We start from the raw sequence: 13,511 nt of genomic DNA, 5'->3' as shown, positions 1-13,511 counted from the left end.
CTCTACAAGTCAGTCAATTTTGCTTTAATTAATGATTATATTAGTTTCGCTATTCTCTCTGAAGAGGAGAGGTCTGTCTGACTATTTGTGTGCACGGGGGGCGGGGCTGTTGTTTAGACAGTATGCGGGGGGCGCGCACAGGAACGCTGCCAAAGTTTTAGGATGGCAGAAAGAGCTAAACGGTCCAAAATGCTGCGGCTCTCTGTGTTTTTGTAAAATAACCACCATGTTCTCAGAGTCTCGTGGTGCCTTTAACACCGTCAGGTAGTACCGAGAAGGCAGAAGGAAGAGAGCATCATAAGCACACTGAGTGGGCGTGTCTGCAGCTGTGAAAGCCGACAGAGTTGGTGGCGATCTCGCAGGGGACAGGTGAGCGCCCAAAAAAATAAAAAAAATCCTTTCATCCCCTTAGACTAAGATCACCCATTTTCGCTTAAAACGAATTAAATTTGCGTCAGGGCGCCCCCACTGTCAACTTGCTGCTACGATGACCGTATGATTCCAGACCACAACCAACAAACTAACAGCTGCTTCCTATTAAAACATAGTTGTCATCCATAAAATTAATATAATGATTTGGGTTAAATGGATTTAAAGAAAATAAATAGAAAGGAGTCTACATCAAAGTGAATTTGTTTCCATCATCCCACTCATCTTAACTCTGGTGTTTGACAGACAGAAAAGTCTATTGAAGGTTGTGAAAAATGGACAAAAGATCAAAGGAAAGATCACTCTCATAAAGAATACAAATAATAAAATAAATATCCTGACAGCATTTTGAATCAATACAAGTATTGTCAAATGAACTATCATTATTTATCGGCAAAAACCTTTTTTCTAACACATCTAGTGTTGTGGCTCCCTGTGCTTTCATCTCAGTGGGAAACTGATCCAAATGGCTCTTAGAGAGGTTCAGGTTGCAGACCCCTGGTCTAGCACATCCATGTGCATTCCATGTTTTTATTGGAACATTCTCATGTATAAAGTCAAATGTTTTGTTAAAAAACAATGCTGTTACATAATGACAAAATAAAACACTGTGTTCATAATTTGCCATTTTTTATTTATTTGTTTATTTTTCGTCCTCAAAAAGTATCAATAAGACTACCGTTAAAATGCCGGATCGATAAGCAGTATCAATAAGAGTAGTAGTAACCTTAACAATACCCATCCCGAGTCACGAGTAAATCCTGGTGGTCTCTGATTATGCTACACGGTTCCTAGAAGCTTTTCCCCGGCACACCATTACAGCTCCTGTAGTCATGAGAGCGTTAATTCAGTTTTTCTCCAGGGTAGGAATACCTGATGAAATTCTGACAGACCTGGGAACCAACTTCACTTCCTGGTTGATGAAACTTTTCCATCAGCAGCTTGGCATCAGTAGCCGCGGTTACATGGGCAGAATATCTTGATCGGATCAATGGTCGGGTTAAAATTCACCCGTGCACACGGGCACAGAAAACCTTTTTCCGATTAGAACAAACGTTCCCATGGCTCACACTTACAGTCGGAATGAATCATCTGGGCATGCGGAGTAGTGTAAAATTACCCGGATGCCAAACTAGGTCCCGTTGTAAACAAACCGCTGCCACAGACAGACAGCATGTGCTGCAGCTCCGTAATACGAGACAATCTTCCAAACGTGCTTTTATCAATGTCATGAATATTATGAAGCGCCTGTTCGCTCATAGTTATATTTAATCTATGTGATCAGTGCTTTTTTGTCAATGAAACAGAGCTGGAAGGCTAACACGCGCTAACAAGATTAGCCTTTTGATTGACACAAAATCCAGGACCATGCGGGAAAAGCTGTAATCTGCATATTGGCTGCACGCAAATGTCTGGGAATAACATCAGTCTTTATTTTGTCGGGACACAACTGGAAACACAAATCCTCGTGTTTGTTTCAACGGTTTCTTAGCACCAAGAGGCATTTCTGCTCTGAGCACACACCGCCCCAAAGCCAATGTGTGTGCTGGCGGTCCATGCTCTTCTCAGACGCGGTTCTCCTAAAGCCGGCAGCCGCTAACCCAGAGCGACGGGACGGATCCATGTCTCCCACATATTACATACAACAAAACGCACACGTAAGAAAGCACCCTCCCCTCAAACACATATTAATAAGTCCGGCTGCTCTGCTCAGACTCTGAGACATGGTTCACTCGGTCCACCGGCACCCGAACCGGGACGGAGAGCTCGGGTGCTGGGTCACGGGGCACGAAGAGCTCCTCCCTCGCATCTCCCTCGCCAGCGGGGCGAGAGCAGAGCGGCGCTTTTCACGGGGCGTCCGCAGAGCAGCTGGCCGGTCCCGTATGAGCTCCAAAGCTTTCTCTCAGCGAAACACCGTCTATGCATGACGTAACCCAGAGCAGTAGTGACACACGGTCGGAATGAACCGTTTACATGCTCCACGATCGGATAAACAATCGGTATGACCCACCTATCTCCATAGGAAAGAAATTTAGATCTGAACGAGTCTGATCGGGGCAGAGTATTCCGAACGGTGTGTTTACATGACGCATTTTCCTTCCGATCAGGCGTTCATTCCGATTACTTTTGCCCATTTAAACGTGGCTAGTGTTCAGAGACTGAAGCATGTGAGATGTGGAAGACATGGCAGGAATAGATAGGAATATGTTACATGGAGTAATGGGTGGAATTAGTAGTATGGCCAGCAAGATATTTAATGATTGCATTGAAGATGAAACTGTATACACTAAGCTTTAAGCTGAATGTCAAAGAATCAAAGGCAACTCCAAATACCTGAATCTCAGACTCAAATGCAGTATAATGTCAAACTACTTCATTTTGTTTTTCTTTACAACACTGTAAGAAGTAACTATTTCTAGTTAGCTGAATGATCTCAGTAATTTAATTTTATTTAATTTAATTAAGTAACTAAATAGTAAATGTAACTTTGCAACAGTAACAAAAAGCAGAACCTCAAGGCAGTCAGAGCAGAAAAGTAAATAAAACTTCTTAACTATTGATTAGGAACAAATGTGAAATAGCAGTGATTAGAAGCACCATGAAAACTTCTTAACTAGTGTTACTACTACACTGTAGTGCTCTCTTCAAAACATCTGAAACAGACTAGAGCAGATTTAAGTTTGATATGCTCTATTTTCAGTCATTGAAAAGTGTAGAAATAAGTGCTAGATGTCACCAGAATGCACCAAATTGCACCATATTAAAATTTTCCGGGGGGGGGGGGGGGGGGGGGGGGGGGGGGGGCATGCCCCCGGATCCCCCTAAAGTTGCAAACACCTGCGGAGCGGCGGGTCCCGCTGTGCGCGGTGTCGGGCCAGTAACTTTCAGGCAGGGCCAGTTACTTTCAAAAACTACTGGCCCTGTGGGCCAGTGCAAATTTCTGGGCTATGTCAACCCCTGTATAAGTTATTATTACATTATGTTGTCAATTAAAGTTTTAAATTTGACAATGTAGTGTGGTACATTGCAAACAAAGGTCAGATATTATATTGCATTAAAGTCTAGTTTAAAAAATGACAATCTGGGCTTTAAAAAGAATAAATGTAAAAATCGAGAATCGAATCGAACAGTGACATTAGAATCGAAAATGCAATCGAATTGAGGATTTGGAAAATCATGACACCCCAATAAATGACAATGCAAAATGTTGTTTTTTTTGCATTAGAAAATGCACAGTTTTTATCTGAAAATCCTCATGCTATTCTCTCAGAGCTCTTCTCTACTCTGTAGCTAACACAGCTCCGCTGTTTGTGCTCACAGATCCAGTCTGTCGTCACATCTGTTTTCCCGGCTCCAGCCAGCAGACCTGGCCTGCTCCGGACTCCTGAACCTTATGATATTTTTTATTTTCATGGAGACAATAATTAATAATAAACAATAAATCAGGTCCACTGGTTTTATTGTTCCCTCTGGGGTTAAAGCGGGACAGCAAGCTTTCAAACTCAGCCAGAGAGAGATGGAAAAACACACGTCCTGGTGCGTTCACAGAGCTCCAGTACATAGAAGATTAGAGGCATTCCAAACAACGAGTTATATCACTAGAGGAGACATCAAGTGATGGGAGGAGAGCACCGCCATCTTGGTGAGGTCAAGTTACTGCTGCAGTGCATGCCTGTGAACACATTTTTTGCATAATACCAGTTCATTGTGCGGGTTTCAACTGCCAAAATCAGAGAACTGAGTCCATGAAGGAGGAAGGTATATCATTTCACAGGTAAGTACTATAATTTTTTTTCTTTTAATGCTGCAGGGGTTTCATTAATCATACACATGTTGACATTCCTGATGCTGCAGGGATGTTATCAACATGCTGCATGATGTACGTATAATTTGCTGTCGACATAAATGTACATTTTATTTTGCTAAACTTGTATACAGCATACTAGGCTATTATAGTAATATAGATTTAAACATTCAGAGACTGAACTTTTCTTGCAGGTTTCCAATGGATTCAGACTTAAGGAAAAAGTGGATCTTACATGTCAAAGAGGTCTAAAACTCCTAAATGTTTACAATTTTTTTTAAATTCTTTGTAATATTTTTTTATTTGTTAGAAATCCTGCAACACTGCATTTTCATTGAAGTTTGAGCTTTTAAGGCTGACTGTTTCTCTTCTTTAACAACAACAAATGATGTCTCTATATATATATATTATATATATAAATAGAATATATTTACATATATGTATAAAAATATATGAATTTAAAATATATATATAGTATGTAAAAGCTACTTAGGCCGCCTTTACACTGCATAGTTCAAGTGACCCAATTCCGATTTTTTCCTCTCTTGTGGCACAGATCGGATATGATCGGTGAACGTGTAAGCAGGACAAAAGCGCATGGATTCCGATTTTCTCAGATCGGATACAGGCCTCTCTCATATGTGGAAATAAATCGGAAACAAATCGGATATGTGCATTTGCGTGTGCCATGTAAGCAGACAAATCGGATATTCCCCAGTAAATGCGAGTCGAACGTCAGTGACGTCAACTCAGGACACCACCAACTGAGATCACATGACTTATTAAGGTGCTTTTGTGTGAAAATCTCCCGTGCATTTCTGACCATGGTCGGAAAAGAGAAGTCATCGCGCAGGAAAGGTTCAACACTTGGATCAAACTGTTAGTACATCACGTCTGCAAACACTTTCTCATTCAAAACTCAGAGAGAGCCGAGAAACCCTCCTTCTTTTCCTCCCCCGTGCATCCCCTCAGGAGCGCCCAAGGCAACGCCTCCTTCCGTCGCCGCTTTGCCTCCATGACAACCGCAGTCACAAAAGTCTGAAGTAGGGCTGGGCGATGAGCATCAAGACCTACAGTGTAAAGGCGGCCTTAGACACCTCTAAAAGCAATAGAAATCATTGTCATGTGGGTGTTGTCGACCTCACCAAGATGGCGTCGCGCTCCGCCACCGTCGGCCAGGCTTCTAAAATGGGCGTGTCTCCTCTACTGATATGACTCTTTGATTCCAACAGCCTCCCAGCCCAACGTAGTCCGCTACTATATTTTCATGAGAAAAAAATAAACGCAGAACCAACCTTAAAACCTTCAATAGCCCATTTTTATCCGCAAATTTAGAACCAAAAATCGACCAAATCTGGTAACACTGTGGATGTGTTGAGGTGCATACTCCCCCCTAGTGTTGAGGTGCATGCTTTGCACCGTCACGTTCACTGATGCATCTTCCATCAATGTAGTCAGGGTGCTGCTTATGTCTGAGTAAAGGAGTAGCCAATCACAAATGTGTCTCCGCCTTTTCTGGTTTGATTGTCAGACTCATTCTGCTGAAAGGGCTCATTATGAAATAAATAAGTCATTCTGAAAAACAGCAACATGAAATAAAAAAGATACTTAGGAAAATATTGATTTGGAGATCTGAGTTTCTGTAGATTTTTCACAATTTCATGATTTTTTGATATATTGATGAGAGATTTATTGTGATTGTGTATTTGCATGAGGTCATATTTATTTATTCAATTATGAACAGTTTGGGACTCCATACATGATTGGTCCAAAATGCTTAACAGCTCTAAAAGATACCGAAGCCAACAACATAATGCTCTGATATAATCTTTGTTGTCAATAACAACAACAAACCTAATTGCCAATTTGAGCCAGGAAACAGTCATTAGTCAGGCGGTCTGAGTCACGTTTTTAGGGCAACCAGTTGCCAATCATGATAAGCTAGTTCCCATCACTGAAAGCTGCTCAGAAGAAGCTGTCAATCAAACATTCGAGGTGGGGCCAGTGGGCACCACACCTTTTACCGGGGCATCCGATTGGTCAATTTATAACTTGAATAACTAGCACTAGAGAAAAAAAAAACTTTATTATATTAAGAAAAATGTTTCACAGCAAGAATGGTAATTCTATTTAGAATGAGTCACAGCTGCATGTTTATTTATAGACAGCAGCTACTTCCTATTTGGAACCCGGGGGGTGAGGGGCGGGGTGCTCTACTGTCCAGTGATGATATAGTCTATGCTTTTTAGCATAGACCCCTTTTAGACAGCTCCTCGTGGTTTAACTACTAACTAATAAACAGTGTTGGGTAAATGAATTACATAGTAACAGTACTTACTAACAGTAGTTACTTTGGTCAGTAATGGAGTATTTCAGATCACAGGCTCCGTAGATAAAAGGTCCAGAGTTTTTGAAGTGTGGTGTAAGCATTTGGAATAAGAGCTGTCACTATCAGTGAATCAAGGCATCATTAGGCTGAAAAACAAAGGAAAACCATGAGAGAGATAGCAAAAATATTAGGTGTGACCAAAATGACTGTTTGGAACATTCTTAAAAAGAAAGAACGCACAGGGGAGCTCAGCAACGCCAAACGACCCGGGAGACCACCGAAAACAACTGTGATGGATGAAGGAATAATTCTGTTCCTGGTGAAGAAAACTCCCTAAACGGAGGGTTTACCACAAGATGTAAAACCTTAGTGAGCCTCAAAAACAGGAAGGCCAGACTAGAGTTTGCCAACCAACATCTAAAACAGTCTTCACAGTTCTGAAACAACATCCTATGGACAGATGAGACCAAGATCAACTTGTACCAGAGTCATAGAAAGAGAAAAGAATGGAGAAGGAAAGGAACTGCTCATGATCCAAAGCATACAATCTCATCAGTGAAGCATGGTGGTGGTAATGTCATGGCGTGGGCATGTATGGCTGCTAATGGAACTGGTTCTCTTGTATTTAATGATGATGTTACTGCTGGCAAAAGCAGAAGGATGAGTTCTGAAGTGTTTCGGGCAATATTCTCTATGGAAGCATTTGTGTACAATAATTAAAAAAAAAAATCAAAACTGGAAATGCTTTTTGATTTTCAAAATGAAGCTGCATTTGTTGACTCAAAAGTAACAAGAAAAAGAAATCCACTAAACCGCTTCTTCTTGTTCTTCTTCTACACCACTCATTTTGTCACTTAATTAAAATGATAATGAAAATAGTATTTGACATTTAATTTTCAAAAAGTTCTCTTGTAAATGTGTAGCAAAATTCAGTTAGACATGTCTAACTTGAAAATTATAATGAATTAAGAGAATTGCTTTTTCATTTTCTACTTAAAAATTGCTTCTTCTGTGTCATAATTAAAACACAAATGCAAAGAGGGGATTGCATTTTCGTTTTCACATCCACCCTAAAAAGTTATTGCTAACTCCTAACGAGTATGTTCATAAAAGACAAGTTACTTCAGCACGTCCTGAATATTAATATTCCTGCTCAACCCAAAAGTACAACACCCAATACTGCAGACGCTCTCAGTCTGCCGGCCAGATGCCCGGATGCCTTCATGACAAACAGAAGAGCTCTATGGCCAGAGCTTCGGAGCTCGCCCACGGCCAGCTGGAGCTCGTTTGCTTGGTTTCTGGAATGAAATAGAAATACTTAAATATATTTTCTCAACAACAGCAAGCCTCATCAATGAACCGATAACACCAGAGTGAAACCTCAATCATTTCATTCATTAGATGCTAAATGACTGACGTAACCAAAAAAACAGCTGTGCAGTCATAAACATGTGCAACACTCGTGTGCACTCACTCACGGGGTTAGATTAAAAATAGATTCATTAAATTACTTAATAACGGGTAGTGACTGATTATCGCACAAAGAATTTATCTCATGACAGTTCTAATAACACTGTCACTGGGCTGCATTTACACTGCAGGTCTTGATGCCCATATCCGAATTTCTGACTATATCCGATTTCTTTGACGACCCGCTTACATCATCTTTTAAAATTGACCCGTATCCGATTTTTGCATTTACACTATACAATGCTGAAACTATCAAACGTAGACGTTCTGAGGACTACATAGCAGAATTTCCACCTTACGCGGACCTCTTTCGGACTTTTGTGACTGCGGTTGTCATGGAGGCAGCGCAGCAACAAAGGAGGCGTTGCCTTGGGCGCTCCAGAAGGGAGAGGAAAAAGTTTGATCAGTTTTGAAATAAGTGTTTGATCCAAGTGTTGAACCTTTCCTGCGCGATGACTTCTCTTTTTCCGACCGTCGTCAGAAATGCTCGGGAGATTTTCTCCATGGCCAAAGGCGGATTCTCCTTCTGGTTCACTTTCCCGTTCAGAACCCTCAGCCTCCAGAGTGGGTTAAGAAAGACTCCAAAACTTTTGGGGGAGACACTTTGTTTTTAATTTACGGTTCTCCGACACTCCCCCGCTCCGCGCTCACACCTCCTCTCCTCTCCCCTCCTCTCCTCACACCTCCTCTCCTCACACCTCCTCTCCTCTCACCTCCTCTGCACGCACGCACGCACGCACACACGCAAAGAAATAAACGGCTTCTAGCCTGTTCCATAGCAACGGTGTCCCACTTGATTAGTTACCGTTTGCGTCCCGTCCGGGACCGGACCGGAAATAACAGCGGTTTCTGACTACGGTCTGAAGCCTGAGGCTGAACGGTAACACGCTGACAGCAAAATAAGTGCACAAAAGCACCTTAAGTCATGTGATTAGGGTGAACCGCGGTGTGATGAGGTCATCACCGCATCTTTTTTTTTTTAAACTTTTTTTTTGAAAGTTTTGCATATGGTGCGTGATTGGAACTATAATAAACATGGTAAACACATTCATCTTTGCCGATAATTTACTTTCTCTGCTAGTCCTGTGTTCAGACTTCAAGGGTTTCTATGGGAAACCTTTTATCACTCTTCTCCTTCTCTCCTCATCGAACCCACCTGTGCGGCGGCGCTGCTGTCACTGTCTCTTAGCCCTTAGCCCTTAGATGACCCCACCCTTACATTGACGTGTTCTCCCTACCATGACAAAGGTGGATAAAGGTGGAAAGATTTCATGGAATCCATGGACACCAGTGAAGATCACAATCATTGAAGAAAAAATGTTCAGCGCACTGTCTAGTGGGTCTAGATGACCCAACTCCCAATAAAGTGCCTAGGATAGCACAAGGGTTAGAGAAGTACGCGGCACGTGCGCACTCTACTTACACACGTGCGCTGTTTCAGAAACACACACACATCCTCATTCTACAAAAGAAGTTTCTGTCTTGCGAGGAAATACGACAAATTTACTGCGTTCTAATTATTAATTTCCATTATAAGCTGCGTGCGTTCTTGAGTGCGTGACACGGCCGCCAGCCGGAGGATTTTGTGTCGGGGGGGGGGGGGGGGGGGGGGGGTATATTACTGTTCTCACTCTGTAACACGAAACATGGACTCGCGCTGTTAGATTTCCATGAATATCACAACATTATTTTGTTTGGGAACTATTTTGTGCAACGCACAGCTAGAGAGCAGAAGAATCAACACGCACCACAAACACACGTCACAGCTCAAATGGCTTCTCTCTTCCTTTGTTGAAGCTAACATACGTATGTGGTGTAGCTGCAGCTGTGGTTTCCAGATGACATCCAGCAGTCTGCGCTGACGACAGAGCTCCTGCTCGTACTGGACGATGGTTCCTTCACAGAGTCTGCAGATTTCTTCAGCAGCAGCAGCTAGTCGCTCGCTGATCAACTCTCTCAGAAACTGAAGGGAAGACATGGTTCCTGCTCCGATCTTCAGCTCCAACTCCCACAAACACCGCCGTCCTCTTCACTGCAGCTCCGATCGATCATCTGCTAGTCTCACAATCACAGCAATCCACGTTGTCTTTCCGTTCAACACTTCTTCACTCATTTACGACACTTTGGAAAATGCTGAGAGTTCCCACACGAACCACGTATCGACCTTTCTGTCCATAAACCTCACAAACGTCCCAACTAAACACAGCTGACCTCTCAACACAAGCTAACGCTGCTAGCGCCTCGTGCTGTTCTTCTTCTTTGTTTGGCTAACAGCGTCATCGTGCTTTAGCGCCACCAGCTGGTCTGGAGTGTTGTCTGTCGCTCACATAATGAAGTCGATGGCGGGGGAAAATTGCTTTTTTTTCAACTTTACTGGCAAATAAAACAGAAAGTGGCAGTTTTCATTAACACAATTATGCTGTGACTAATATTTTTCGATCAGAAAAGGAGCAACCTAAATGGAGAAGGGGGAACGGGACGTGACTTCCGGTTCCGGCTATTGATGTTAGTCGCCAGTTGGTCGTCTGCAGCCAAGGTCTTCTATTTAACCGAAAGAAAACGAAGAGTAATATATTTCCTGGACAACACAGGTCCTCACGAACTGATATATGAAATTATCTGTAAATTACGACATAAACTATTGGTAGGAAAAGTGACGTCAAATCCTTTCAGGGTTTTTGGAAAAAAACAGTTATAATATAAAAAAAAAATAATATATATAAATATATTCAACAAATTTCCCACGAATGGGATCAAATAAAGTAATTCTGATTATCCATCCAATTTACTTTGTTTATTTTTAGTGTCATCAAATTTTGAACAATTTTAAAATTAAAATCCACATTTGGATCAGGCGTCTTCATCAGAGCACAACTCATGTTTCCAGGACTGTGATTCACCAATATATCCTCATTTCCTTTACACAATCTGTTTCCATCATTTGGATTTTTCATAAAAACTTGAGTTAGAAAAGAATTGTTGCCCCAAAATGTCCAGTTTGAATAGTCTACAGTTTGTTGTGTTTGGTTGCTAGGTAACAGGGTCTTTAATGTCTATGATGTCATGGTGGCTTTCAGAGTTGAACTCCTGAATATGACGGTAAACATTTGGATTGAACCAAAATGGGATTGAAGCTCATGCTAAATCCTGATCTCAATGCTGAAAAAACCTCCTCCTAGATTCTGGTTGTTTGGAGAAGTCCTCCTCTTCCAAGAATTCCTGAAAAAAGCCCTCATTTCTCCTGACCATCTTCAAAGCCACTTTCTGCTTTAGTTTAGTCCAAACTTGCTTTATGCTGACAACATTTACAGCTTGAATCCATCTGAAGAATCCAAGGAAACAAACCAATCTAAGTCTGCATTCATGCCACTTCAGAACCAACAAAGCATGTTTCCAGGACGCTGACTTACCAATAGAACTTGGGATTTCCTTTGCAGAATCCTTCTCCGTGTGTTTTCCTTTGTTTTTCTCCCCAAAACCTAAAGCAGAGTTTTTTGCTGAGCTGCAGAACAAACGTCTGACTGCTTTAACCGCCGTTGATGGTTTGTTGTGTTTCCCTCTATAGCTGCTATGGTCTTGGTATGGTTGCTAGGTAACGCTGTCTTTGATGATGATGATGTCAGAGTGGCCTCTAGAATGGACTTTTTTCTTGTGGAACCAGGAGCTGTAACCTTTAGGGCACTAGGACCCAGAAAGAGGTCCAGGCAGTGACGGTGTTCAGTGACGGACTGCGCAGCCGCACTTCCTCCAAACGCCACTATTCATCCAGCGCGTGGAGCGCCAGAGTCCAAACGGGCTTAAGGCGCTTTGATAAAGCGCTCTGGAATCCAGCTATGGTGTGCTAAACGTCAGGTCCAGAACGGAAGATGCCATCAATGAAGTCTGTCTGTCAGCAGCAATCCAACGCTGATGGGGTTTAGCTTGTGGAGGATTTGAATGTTCATTTGCTCTCAGGTTGGTTCTGTGCTGGAAGCCCCAACCCTCAGTTCAGTCAAGTTAGAAAGATGCTAACCAGGGGGGTATTCCAGAAAGCAGGTTATGCTAGCTCCCACGGTAAATTTGAGGCTAAGGAAGTTGATAACCTCAGCTTTTGGTTCCAGAAATGGAGGTATGTTTCAGGGTAGGTCAAGTTACCATGGCTGAGTTATTTTGTCTTATTTTGTATTATTTACGTCTCTGCACCATGAGTAAGACTAAAGGAGAGAATGATGAGTTTATATAGCACCCCTACAAGAAAGTATGGTGATGACAATGATGGAAAATTCCTTAATAAATTTTTGCACTGCTTGCATTTTCCCCCGTCCTTTTTATTGTTATAAAAATGAGCATATCTGCCAGCTCAAACTTAGACATATGAGAGTTCAAGAAATATAAGTAATTATGATTGAAAAAAAGATTAATGGAGTAATGTGACATTTAGTTAGATAAATACGTAAATTTGAGTTGTATAAACAATTACTGAGTTTTATAGACGTAAGAAATTAGGTTGAATAAATGTAACTAAATTATTTGTTTCTAATAGAAGAAATTTATTTATTTATCTCTAAGCAGAAACTCTTTTTTTTGATGATGCAGCCATGTTAATTTTTTGAGGGACTTATAATCTTTATCCGCCGTCATTAAAATCTCAGACTCCGTCTCACTTCCGTCTCCAGTGCCCTGCTTTCTTTTTTCTCTCCACACGTTTCCATGGTGACTCCAGAAATCGGCGATCTATTGAGAATGTCTTTATGTACCTGCTATGCATTTGCATTAATCCAGGGTTACTAAGTCCAGCCTAATTACAACAACTCATATCCGGTCTTTTGGAACCGACATACCCAGAGTAAGCAAGTTCAGGCGGATTTCAGCCAGAGTTCAGGCTTAAAGTCAGGCTAGTTTAAACATGCTTCCTGGAATACCCCCCAGCTGTTCCCTCTGTCACCATGGAAACACGGACCGCTTTAAAGTCCAACAGGATTTTCACGGAGCGGACTTCTAGACGTGGAGGATAAATACTCCAAGATGAATTCATCAGACATGAATCAAACAGTCTTTTCTACATAGAACAGAATGAAATCCACTGTGTTTTAGCAGCGTCTGTAGCATCACAGAGACGGTGTTCCACCAAAAACTGGGACCTGTCACATGTTGTTTCCTCGTGACAGAGCTGCAGCTTTAATGTCAATGATATAGAAGAAGAAGAATCCAAAACATTGGACTGTTTTCATGTGATCACATGGAAGCAGAATTAGGAAATCTCTAGGAAATCTGTCCTTGTTTTGTCAGCATGTTTGAATTGGAGTTTACAGTTAGATGACAAGAAAGACGTGTTCACACCAAGAAATTACTTTGATGCAGTTTTCTTTAAATAAATCAGGAAAATGTTCAAAAAATAAAACATCTAAAGTTTTTAGTGTTATAATTTGGCTGCTAAAAACTATGTTGTCATACATTAAATGTCGTCTCCTGTGTGGAAGTATTTTGGTTCATTAAAAA

General features: G+C 41.6%; 2 protein-coding genes across 11 annotated transcripts in view; one reads left to right on the top strand and one right to left on the bottom strand.

The window, feature by feature from the left end:
• Window positions 1-13,511, top strand: part of LOC101164420 (uncharacterized) — a 736,165-nt gene that overhangs the window by 492,165 nt on the left and 230,489 nt on the right. The gene's annotated exons all lie outside the window — the stretch shown is intronic.
• LOC144986851 (uncharacterized) overlaps window positions 1-13,511 on the bottom strand; it is an 82,184-nt gene that overhangs the window by 5,300 nt on the left and 63,373 nt on the right. Inside the window, exon 1 of one of the 8 annotated variants that reach the window (XM_078935304.1) lies at window positions 9,840-11,088. The exons of 3 other annotated variants lie outside the window; for them this stretch is intronic. In XM_078935304.1, the coding sequence (XP_078791430.1) occupies window positions 9,840-10,011 (172 nt within the window). In that variant the 5' untranslated portion in view covers window positions 10,012-11,088. Of the gene's footprint in view, window positions 1-1,156; window positions 3,207-5,379; window positions 6,522-6,572; window positions 7,475-9,781; window positions 11,089-13,511 lie in introns of those variants that run through there. 4 more of the 8 variants (XM_078935319.1, XM_078935311.1, XM_078935314.1 and 1 more) reach the window with 4 other exon arrangements.

This window comes from Oryzias latipes, chromosome 2 (assembly GCF_053564925.1).
Source record: "Oryzias latipes strain Hd-rR chromosome 2, Olatipes_Hd-rR_3.1".
Taxonomy (NCBI): domain Eukaryota; kingdom Metazoa; phylum Chordata; class Actinopteri; order Beloniformes; family Adrianichthyidae; genus Oryzias; species Oryzias latipes.
This window is presented reverse-complemented; position numbering and strand designations above follow the sequence as displayed.